This window comes from Maniola jurtina, chromosome 1 (assembly GCF_905333055.1).
Source record: "Maniola jurtina chromosome 1, ilManJurt1.1, whole genome shotgun sequence".
Lineage (NCBI taxonomy): Eukaryota > Metazoa > Arthropoda > Insecta > Lepidoptera > Nymphalidae > Maniola > Maniola jurtina.
In genome coordinates this window covers 9789748-9801970 of record NC_060029.1, presented here as the reverse complement: position 1 = coordinate 9801970, position 12223 = coordinate 9789748, and the positions used below count along the sequence as shown (strand labels likewise).

Here is a 12223-nt window from a genome sequence, read left to right as displayed (position 1 = left end):
TCCAGAGTATAATCTATCTCCATTCTAAATTTCAGCCCAATCCGTCCAGTAGTTTTAGCGTGAAGGAGTAACAAACATACACACACACACACACACACACACACACACACACATACAAACTTTCGCCTTTATAATATTAGTGTGATGATGAGTTTCGTATACAAGGTAAATACAAGGTAACTATTATTGTAAATCAAGTGTAACAGCATTTTTTTTTTAATAAAATGGAAAAATCATTTAAACTAATACATAAAATATATTCATTTACAATGGAGAAAATAGATACAGTAAATTTATAAAAGATTTTCTCTCGTATGGTTTTCGAGTATTTCTTATTTTATAAATGCAAAATTGTGTCTATCTATCTGTCTGTCTGCTACCTTTACACGTTATCCGTGCTTTTAATAGGGCTCTTTCCGTCACTCGTTTCATACAATCGTAGTTCCAATTTCATTTGAATATTAAGCAACCAAAGTCCATGAAATTTTGCAGACATATTCTAGAAACTAATATCTATGTCTGTGGTTTTCCAGATTTCTGTTAAAATATTCGATTTCAAAGTTACGCGGTCTTAAAAATTTTCATACAAATCTTTGAGCCCCTGTAATTTTAAAACTACATATTTTTAGAAAAACACCACAGACACAGATATTAGTTTCTAGAATAAGTCTGCAAAATTTCGTGGACTTTGGTTGCTTAATATTCAAATGAAATTGGAACTACGATTGTATGAAACGAGTGGAAACGAGTGACGGAGAGAGCCCTGTTAACGTTTGGTACAGAGTTAGCTTGCATCCCGAGGACAGGCATGGGCTACTTTTTGTCCCAAGAAATCTTAGTGTTCCCTCGGGATTTAGAAAAATCTAAATCCAGATACAGAATTAACTTGCATCCTGGAGACCGACATAGGGTACTTTTTGTCCTGAAAAACAAGAAGAGTTCCTCCCGGGATTTTTAAAAATCCACACGAATAAAGTTGCGGGCATCATCTAGTATTTTTAACCCCTGACCCAAAAAGAGGGGCGTTATAAGTTTGACGTGTGTATTTGTGTATCTGTGTATCCGTCTGTGGCATCGTAGCTCCTAAACTAATGAACCGATTTTAATTTAGTTTTTTTGTTTGAAAGGTGGCTTGATCGACAATGTTCTTAGCTATAATCCAAGAAAATCGGTTCAGCCATTTGGAAGTTATCAGCTCTTTTCTAGTTACTGTAACCTTCACTTGTCGGGGGTGTTATAAATTTTTAATTTACACTTGTATAATTCATGAATACTATTAGGTAAGCAAATGGCTCAAATAATAAAAGCTATTTCACATTTTCCTGTAAGTATTATCTTTACAGCAATCGATTCTAGCTGGTGTTGTTTCTATTTAATTATACAAAGTGGTGTTATTGTCCTAAACAAGGCATTATCTCGATACAAAACGAGTCATCAGTAACTGAGACGTGTAATTATTGAGAGTTATTCAGGTAAGAAGTCATCAACGAGAAAAAACAATAACGTGAAAAGAAATCACTTATAATATTTAGCATGCCATCGCATCGACCTTCGGAAAAGACCTTGACTCATCCAAAAGAGATTATGTGATTTAAAAATCTACTATCGAGTTATTTTTGTGAATTTTAACTAATTTACTCATAAGAAATACTCCAAAATTTTATTTTTGTGCTGTAGGCTGAAAAAAAACACATCCAGCGCCAATTTCCTACTGACTAAACACACAAAATAGAATTTTTCGTAATACACCTTATGAAGTACAAGAAAAGTTTCAGTTGAGAAAGATTCTTCGGTTTTTTTTTTCATTTAATTTTAGATACATAGTAGAGATGTACCCTTTTATTGCAGTTCGTCCTGTATCTAGTCGAGTCATAAGTTCAATATTGAATTAATAATTAATTGATGAAAAGCGGGATCACCATCATTTTTAAAATTTTAAATGCGAATTAATTATTATTTGAGATTGTAACTTATTAAAGAATTATGATTATTTTTTCCTATTAATTCAATATTTTGTTTTAATATGAAATCAACACTAAAATTCTTGAAAAGTTTAATATCATAACTTCAGCTGATTGTACCGTCTAGCATCAGTAGTGTGCATTACTTGCACTATGTACATCGAATAAACTTAGGTATATAATTTACTAGCCGATGCCCGCGGCTTTGCCCGCGTGGATTTAGGTTTTTCGAAATCCCGTGGGAACTCTTTGGTTTTCCGGGATAAAAAGTAGCCTATGTGCTAATCCAGGATATTATCTATCTCCATTTCAGCCAAATCCGTCCAGTAGTTTTTGCGTGAAGGAGTAACAAACACACACACACACACACACACACACACACACACACACACACACACACACACACACACACACACACACACACACACACACACATACAAACTTTCGCCTTTATAATATTAGTCTGAAGTGTGATACACTTGTAATTTTGGCAGACGTTGGTAAAAAAAATTGTAAGTACAATGCGTCTATAACTAAAACCTCTACTCAAACCGTGTTGTATTGCAAAACTTTGACCAAGAACCTAGAGCTTTTATGAAAAAGTCATAAAATGCTGACGAATGGAATCCCTGAACTAGTATACCCGACCGTTTGGCGGCATGGGATGTATGCTACCATTATTATAGATAGAGAGTTGGTGGCAGAAAAAAAATCATAGCTCGCGTGCTAGAAGTTTGATGATTGATTATTATTTGATGATGTGAGGCGTGTATTATAAAAAAACAATAAAAACTATTTCCGGTATACAACTGTCACTGTATTTATACGTAAATAATAAAATGAATAGAAATCATCAGACTTATATTATTATTTGCTCGCATCTGGCACTTTTCCATTAATGCTAATGACAAGACTTCCTATATGAATATTTTCGCCATACTTCTATTATCTGCGTTAGTGAGTAATTTTTACACGATTGCCCAAAAAAAGTAGTGTGATGTTTTCAGGGTTCTTGTATGTATGTGAGTTTCTTTATTCCACCATATAACCTCTAAATGCCTAAACATGGACGTGTCAGGTATCGATAGAATCTTTATGTCATCAAGAGTGACATTGGCTATATTTTTTTTGAAAAAAAAAACGGTTGAAACGGCGGCTTTATGGCGCCATATTCAAATGTAAAAAATTTTGTTCATTTTTGGCAGTACAGTCGTGTTTTTAAAACGACTTATTTAATTGTTGAACTGCAAAAGTCAAATCCTTCAGGTATGGACCATAAATTGAACGGTTTGACTTTTGCGGTTTTTTGTGTAAACCTACTTAAATTAAAACAAAAACTAGTTACCCGGCATGAGCAGCATTTAAGGCTGCTTAACTTTTTTTTCAAACGTAGCGACATCTCATATCATTATCGTATTTATCTACAAATCAGCGAAACCCGACTGCCACCTTAAGTTAATATTTTAGTCCTGACCTTTATTTTTATTTAATTTCAGCCTTAAGTTAATATTCAAACACCAGTTAAAATGGTAAAATGTATAAGGCTCATCATACATTATTTCAACATATTGTACCTACATTTCATTGAATAAATCATTCATTCATTCATTCACCGTATTCACAAGCTTCAGAACTCTATTACTTTTTGTTCTCATCAACGTGCTAATCATTATACCAAAATTTCCACCAGCACCCTATCTAGCAAGTGACGTGCTCACTTGATTATTGGGAACTCGTGGCCGGCTCCTCGTGAGTGATCATGTGATTGTGATGAGACCACTTAAGCAAATAAAGTGCCCGGCTGCTGCCACAAACAAAATATACTAACAACATTTGGTTTGTTTACTTACGCTTATTGTGTCGGTCAGTTTACGGAAATCGAGGCGATATTATTATACACATTGTATTCTACAAAGGTGCAAAAATGTTGAAAATTGCACTAACTAGTTGTAAATGCACTGATCCCATTCACAAGTTTTTACAAATATTATTCATATTCTATTATACCTATGATTTCAAGATTTGGGGTTTTTGAACTTTTCGTCCGATGGGAAGCTCAGGTCGTGGCTAGTTACCACCTTATCGACAAAGACGTGCCGCCAAGCGATTTAACGTTCTGGTGATATCGCGAAAAACCCAAATAGGAATATAGGTTTAGTTAAACTACTTTTCCCATTACATGTTAATTTTAGCTTAGTTTTATTTGAGGCTTATTTCTGTATATCTAACCACCAACATAATTTGGAGTAGTTATCTATCACATATGAATAATTAGGTAATAATTTGAAAAGTAAACTATCACATGTGAATACTTAACACATTCAGATATTTTAGTCTATAGAATAGGTACGAACCCCACTCGAGTGAAGGGGAGATGAAACATTTATTATAAAATATAAAATACTCATTAGTGCACTTATAGTTTCATATAATGCAGTATTTCTTGTCAGCAGAATCATTTACGAATACTAAAGCTATGAAAAACACACAGGCGCTTTTTTATAGAAATAAATTACGTTCTAAATCAATTTTTAACTTATCGATAAACTCTCATGAGCATAATCATTTCAGGGTCTGAATTGAGGAGTTAGAACATGAAGTTCAGTGGCAAAGTTTATGTCATAGTACCGACGACATAATTATTCACAATCTACAGATTTTATATCCGGGCCGCGGTTTATGCGGGAATTAGGTAGGTACCTCTCAAGAAAATTAAAGAGTTCAAACAGAGCTAAAATAGGATTTTAAATTATCATGGTAACTCCAAGGCGAAGATTTAACGGGGCTCTCTCCGTCACCCGCTTCATACAATCGTAGTAAAATATAATATATATAGTTTTAAAATTACAATTTACAGGGGCTCAAAGATTTGTATGTAAATTTTTAAGACTGCGTAACTTTGAAACCGAATATTTTAACAGAAATCTGGAAAACCACAGACATAGACATTAGTTTCTAGAATATGTCTGCAAAATTTCATGGACTTTGGTTGCTTAATATTCAAATGAAATTGGAACTACGTTTGTATGAAGCGAGTGACGGAGAGACCCCTCTTAGTGGTAAAAGTAATTGAAAATCCTTGCAAAATTTAAATCAATTAAGTATACCTGATTATTATTATTCGAAAGTAAATCATAAAGAAATGTTTCCTTCAAGTTTAACTTACAGGTTTAAAATTTTCCAGTAGGTATATACCGAGAATAAATAATGTGTGTTGGTGTGGGGATGTAGAAAGTATGGAGCAGGCTTTAGATCAATTAACTTAACGGCTTCTTTACTGAAACAGTGGAACTGAAACTAGATGCTTACCTATTTCAGTATTCAGTTAGCTATTGAAAAGCGCGCGCGCAGGTTAAGACATAGGTACCTACCTACCGTCGACATGTAACGAATCAATCAATAGTGACAAATTATTTTTTTTTTTTTAGTTTGTGGAAAAATTAAATACATTTAAGGTGCGTGTAGAATTAATTTCCTAGTATTTTTTAAGTAGCAAAGAAATAAAAAATAAATATTATCAACATTATCAATAATATTTATTGCTGAATTAGAGGAAAATAAATTTAAATAAAAGTTATTGCACTAACATATTTTATGTTAGAGGCGCCTTAGGTAAAAACTGGTGATGTGTGGCACAACTTTCAAAAAATAAACGCATTTTCTTTCTTTAGCCCTTTCTTATATGAAGAATCGTAAATCTAGCTATGCTTAACAGGGCTCTCTCCGTCACTCGTTTCATACAATCGTAGTTCCAATTTCATTTGAATATTAAGCAACCAAAGTCCATGAAATTTTGCAGACATATTCTAGAAACTAAAAATATGTAGTTTTAAAATAACAGGCGCTCAAAGATTTTTATGAAATTTATAAGATCGCGTAACTTTGAAACCGAATATTTTAACAGAAATCTGGAAAACCACAGACATAGATATTAGTTTCTAGAATATGTCTGCAAAATTTCATGGACTTTGGTTGCTTAATATTCAAATGAAATTGGAACTACGATTGTATGAAACGAGTGACGGAGAGAGCCCTCTTAAGTATTTGTTTTAGTGACAGTTTCTTTACAATTTTCATTTCTGAAATATCCTTTCGGTCATTTATCACAACTATTATAACAGTAATTTTTTAAAGTAAGACTATTTTAAATATTAGAATGCAGTTCTTAAGTTCTTCAAATCTGACACCATGGTTCCTTAGAGCAAAATAAATTTTTAGTAATAGGTTTCATTTTCAAACACTTAAAATAACATCCTGTAGATAATCCCGTACTAGGTAATATTATAAATACGAAAGTGTGTCTGTTTGTCTGCTTTTCTTTTCTTTTCACGGCCAGTTCGTTTCACCGATTTTGACGCTTAGCGTCAGAAATAGCTCGCATCCCGGGAAAGGACATACCTAGGCTACTTTTTATTCCAGAAAATCAAATAGTGCCCAGTGGGTTTTTCAAAAACCCTAAGTGCACGTGGATGAAGTCGCGGGCATCATCTATTTACTTAGTACAGAGCTTGTATTCTACAGACGGATATAGACTAATTTTTATACGGAAAATCAATGGAAATGGGACGAAAATTCTTACGGGTTTTTAAAAATTTAAATCTACGCAGACTACGTCGCGGGCATCATATTGATATATATAAATCATCATGTTATATATAAAAAAACAACTGACTGACTGATTGACTTATTAACGAACAGGTGAAACCACTGTTTTAAAAAACTCAATCAATGACGTTACAAGGCGATAAAGACTAATATGTATTTTTTAAATACTCTATTTTATACATAGATTTGTCATATTTTTCAGGTCCGCAAAACAAGCATCCGGATGACTGCGATAAAGGAGTACCCATTCGATCTCAGTGACTTAAAGAACCAAAACACCGAAACACGACCCCCAGCGGCGGATAACGTCAGTGCGAACCCACAACCTCATCCTGTTAACCGCTCTACCACACCAGACGGCAAAAGAAAAGTTTCCATAATGGCTGACGAAAGCAGTAAGGATCGGGAAAACTTACCTTCGGAGAATTTAAGGTGAGACTTTCTTTCTAATTTATTGTAATTTTTACTAATTATTATATAGTTAAAGTCAAAAAATCGTCGTGGGCCGTGAAAAGCTTGCAGACAAATAGACACACTTTCGCTAAAATATTTGATAGCAATCGGGGATAATGTAGATAAGTATCTATCAGGGCAAAAAATCTACATAGAAACTTACCTGTAGTATCGTAATTTTGAATTAAATATACCTACTGCTTAGGTATAAACTTATTAAGTTTACAAAAAGTATCTATTTCACTAAAACCATAAAAAATGTTTAGAGAATTTGTTCTTTTTTAACCCCCGACCCAAAAAGAGGGGTGTTATAAGTTTGACGTGTGTATCTGTGTATCTGCGTATCTGTGTATCTGTGTATCTGCGTATCTGCATATCTGTGTATCTGTCTGTGGCATCGTAGCTCCTAAACTATTGAACCAATTTTAATTTAGTTTTTTTTTGTTTGAAAGGTGGCTTGATTGAGAGTGTCATAGCTATAATCCAAGAAAATCGGTTCAGCCGTTTGAAAGTTATCAGCATTTTCTAGTTACTGTAACCTTCACTTGTCGGGGGTGTTATATATTTTTAATTTACACTTGTGTTATAATTGTTTGTTACAAATAGACACACTTTTAGAGTATTAAAATCATTTACATATATTGGTCAAAAACCGAAATGCCGGCACTATTATTATTGCCTAGATAATCCTCGGGAACACCTAGAGCGCTCAGTCCAAAGCCAAAACTTCGGCTCTGCCCGGCGAGTTTCCGATCGATGGATCGGAAACTCGCCAGGCAGAGCCGAAGTTTTATAAGCCGCGGAAAATATCTATTAGCTATCACACTAATATTATAAAGGAGAAAGTTTGTATGTGTGTGTGTGTGTGTATGTTTGTTACTCCTTCACGCAAAAACTACTGGACGGATTGGGCTGAAATTTAGAATGGCAATAGATTATACCCTGGATTAGCACATAGGCTACTTTTATCCCGGAAAATCAAAGAGTTTCCGCGGGAATTTTAAAAAACCTACATCCACGCGAACGAAGTTGCGGGTTTCAGCTAGTAAATGATATTTTCACGTTTAATAGTATTTTCACGTTTTAATTAATGACAAAAAATAATTAGTTCCTATTTAGTCTAAACCCTAAACATATTTATCTAATGTTGTACACTTGAGATTTTGCATGGGATTGATTTTTTTGTAACGCAGACCCCACTAAGAAAAAAATTTCGGAAATTAGGAGTGAAGTCGGGGCGGGTCGACTAATTAACATTAGAAAAAAAGGTACCTACTACCATTTGGAATGCTCAAGCATTAGAAACATTTCGTAAAGCTCATTGCATATAAGCTACTATCGCGTCTTTTTGCAGCAGCTGCGCGACTGATTTGTAAGTTAAGCTTCCATTAAAACACTCACGGCTTGCCAAACGAAAGTATTTTCAAGCATTTCATAACTGCCCACAGAGTTAAGAGACATATCAAGACACACACAGAGACATAGCCAAGTTAAGAGGAAAGCCAATGCGAATGACATAGACGATTTCACCTTCAAACTAGCAATTTTGACATGTCATGACCCTCTATTGACAATTAATCAAGCAGACATTTCAATCTGCGAAATTTACGCGGACTTTTAGTATTTTGACGTAGGAGGGTAAAAGATCCAGTACATGAACGAATAAGGACTACCCTGACATTGACCTAAAATTAAGGTATATGAGAATCGTTCTATATATAACAATGACTTTCTAAGCAAGGACATCGCACTGGCGCGCATAACAAGGGACCAAGTAAGTGTGCTTATACTCGGTGTAAGCACACTTTCTTCATTAGTCGCATGTTGACTGCAAAGCTGTCAAGACGCCTAAATGCGCGATCAAAAAGTGCCGAAATAATACGTTAACGACGCAGAAAAGAGATGGTGTGACTTACCACCGGTAAGTTAATTTTATTTACGTAAGATAACATGCGAAAAAGTGTAAAATACTTAGTAAAACCATTGAAAACACTAGAAATATCTAAAATTATTTACAATGTTTCCATTCCTTTCTCTCACGCACATCGGAAAGAGACAGATGGAAGGGCGCGTCACGAATGTCGGAAAAACAAAACTGTGGAGTAGCTTTTTTTGTTCAATGTAAAATCTATTGGCCATTATTGTATCACATTTATTTTATTACTAGCTGTGCCCGCGACTTCGTTCGCGTGGAATAGCTCTCAGCGCGCTTTATATAGCCACGAACGCTCAGGCGCGAGGCGTGTATCTGTACGTTAAAAATGTTCGCCGCGATTCTTTAAATTGACATAACTTTTTTATTTATGAACCGATTGACATGAAATAAACACTAAATGTTAAGTGAAGCTTACTACAATATATTAGTGACAACCGTATCTAAATCGAATAAGCCGTTTCTGATATTAGCGTGCACAAACACACAGACAAACAGACAAAAAAAAAATTAATTACAATTTCGGGTTCGGCATCGATAAAAAAAAAGTAGCAGGGGTTGTTATTATTAACAACCCCTGCTACTTTTTTTTATATATTTCCATTGTACAGACACCACTTTTCTACAATTTTATTATATGTATAGATCTTTTGACGACCTCCGGTGCGCAGTGGTAGCGCGGTGGATTTGTATGACGAGGGTCCCGGGTTCGATTCCCGGCTGGGCCGATTGAGATTTTCTTAATTGGTTTAGGTCGGCTGGTGGGAGGCCTTTGGCCATCTTGATTCAAGGCCCATCTTGAATCCGCCATTTTGGTTTTATTTTTCAGCTCCCTGTCAATTGGATGAAGTTCTGAGTGACATTTGTTCGAGCACCCCCCACCTATCTTCAATACCCTGGCCGTGCTCCTCACCGAAATCCTCAATCATCAGCTCTATCCATATTTTTCCTCCGAATCATTTTTTGTCCTCTATACGAAACCATCGGTAAAAAAAAACATACAAAATTTTACAGAAGAGTTGATCAAATGAGTCAGTCAGTCAGTCAGTGAATCAGCACGAGCAGAATAGTATAGATATAGTATAATAGTTTCATATTTACAAAAACGAAAAATCTCTCAAAGAAATAACAAAAATTAATAGTGCTACACTACTCCATTCCATTTTTTGTTCAAGTTTGCTTCTAAAATCACCTTATTCAGCTTCGAGTGCAATAATCGATTTACATTGCGGCTTAATCCCTGAGGTTAGTTTACAGGACTTGAATGTTAGCGGGAATGTATAAATGGAGCAGTTGAAGCTACATAGGGTGAATTTAGAAACGTGTGCCATGTTTGGGCTCTTGTGTTGTATGCCACGATGTGTCCATGCTTAGAAAGTCATTGATATATAATTTTTATATTTTGTGTGTCTGTACACAGTAGGTATACACTCTTAAATTATTTAAATATCAAAAAATCAAATAAAATGCGTGGTATTAATTATTATAAATTATTTTATTTAACAAAAGGATAAATTGCCAGTAAATGAACTGGGAATTTCAGTGAATGAACGAACTCTATCTAGTGCATAAACTCTTGATTCCTATTAATAAATAAATTCTTAAATATATTTTCGGCTTGGAATTCAAAAAAAATTGTCAGATTTTCACAGTTTTTGACTTATTGTATATTTTTTCTACATTTTGCGCGATAAATCAAAAACTATTTTACATAATAATAATAAATAAAACCTGTTTTAGAATGTATAATAGAGCCCTTTCTGTATAATAGAGAAAATGAAACTTAATGCCCATGTTGCACCCAAGTCGCTGGAAGTGCAACATCAGCTGCTGAATGTTTTGAGAGTAGTGAGAACAATATACCGTAACACATGTTATCAGATTTGTTCCTTTGAGCCGAGAAGCCACATGTTCTGATGCTTTTTAGACAATCTAAGATCTCTCATTAAGTGGTCCAAAGCATTTTGATTGAATAGTCTAAGTTGAGATGTAAAAGTCACTACATCGTCACTACCTTCTGAAAGTTCTTGAAGTAGATTGGAGGTACTGGGTTGGGGCTGAGGTACAGATTTATCACCAGAAGTCAGAATCGTTCTAATTGTAGACTGCAAGTTACAATAGAGTCGCTTGGAACAATTTTTTTGCTGTTTCTTCTGGTTATATTCACAATGCAGAAATAATAATCATCATGGTGTTTAGATGGGTCGCGCCAAATTATAATACTTTTTTTTAGTAAAAGTAGGGTCTATTCTTATTTGCTCATAAACGCAATGAGGAAATACAGCTTCCACATATAAAAATTTGGAGTCCAGGCCTTGCTGTTAGCTGCTAATGGGTTCTCAAAGTAGCCCGAGTATGCTTGTTTTACAAAGTTGGACACACTTGCACGACATTCTTTAATACGTACTCGCCACCAAATGGTACAAAAATGATTGGAATAACTTGCAGATGTTCTTCTTGATGTTAACACCTCGATAAATTTTGGAAATTACTTGTCTGATCCAAATCCAAATGAAAAAAAATCCAAATCGGTCCAGGCGTCTTTGAGTAATCGGGGAACATACATTAAAAAAAAAGATAACGAGGAATTCAGAACCTCTTCCTTTTTTTGAAGTCGGTTAAAAATATTTTTTAAATTTTGGTAACAGTTTCCTTTTTTGTGATGCCAGGGAGCTCTAAATATCGATTTTGAACGAAATCGGTCAATTAACAAAGAATTTCAAAATGGCGATGACTTTTTTAAATTTTGGTAACAGTTTCTTATTTTGTGATCCCGGGAGCTCTAAATATCGATTTTGAACGAAATCGGTCAATTAATAAAGAATTTCAAAATGGCGTCGACTTTTTTAAATTCTGGTAACAGTTTCCTTTTTTGTGATCCCAGGGAACTCTAAATATCGATTTTGAACGAAATCTGTCAATTAACAAAGAATTTCAAAATGGCGTCGACTTTTTTAAATTTTGGTAACAGTTTCTTATTTTGTGATCCCAGGGAGCTCTAAATATCGATTTTGAACGAAATCGGTCAATTAACAAAGAATTTCAAAATGGCGTCGACTTTTTTAAATTTTGGTAACAGTTTCCTTTTTTGTGATCCCAGGGAGCTCTAAATATCGATTTTGAACGAAATCGGTCAATCAACAAAGAATTTCAAAATGGCGTCGACTTTTTTAAATTTTGGTAACAGTTTCTTATTTTGTGATCCCAGGGAGCTCTAAATATCGATTTTGAACGAAATCTGTCAATTAACAAAGAATTTCAAAATGGCGTC

General features: G+C 34.5%; 1 protein-coding gene across 5 annotated transcripts in view; it reads left to right on the top strand.

The window, feature by feature from the left end:
• The window catches only part of LOC123879770 (sodium/hydrogen exchanger 9B2-like), a 55594-nt gene that overhangs the window by 18144 nt on the left and 25227 nt on the right, over positions 1-12223 (top strand). For 3 of the 5 annotated variants that reach the window (XM_045927930.1, XM_045929102.1, XM_045928686.1), the window contains exon 2: positions 6769-6998. In XM_045927930.1, the coding sequence (XP_045783886.1) occupies positions 6769-6998 (230 nt within the window). Of the gene's footprint in view, positions 1-4630; positions 4654-5303; positions 5417-6768; positions 6999-12223 lie in introns of those variants that run through there. The other 2 variants (XM_045929183.1, XM_045929265.1) reach the window with 2 other exon arrangements.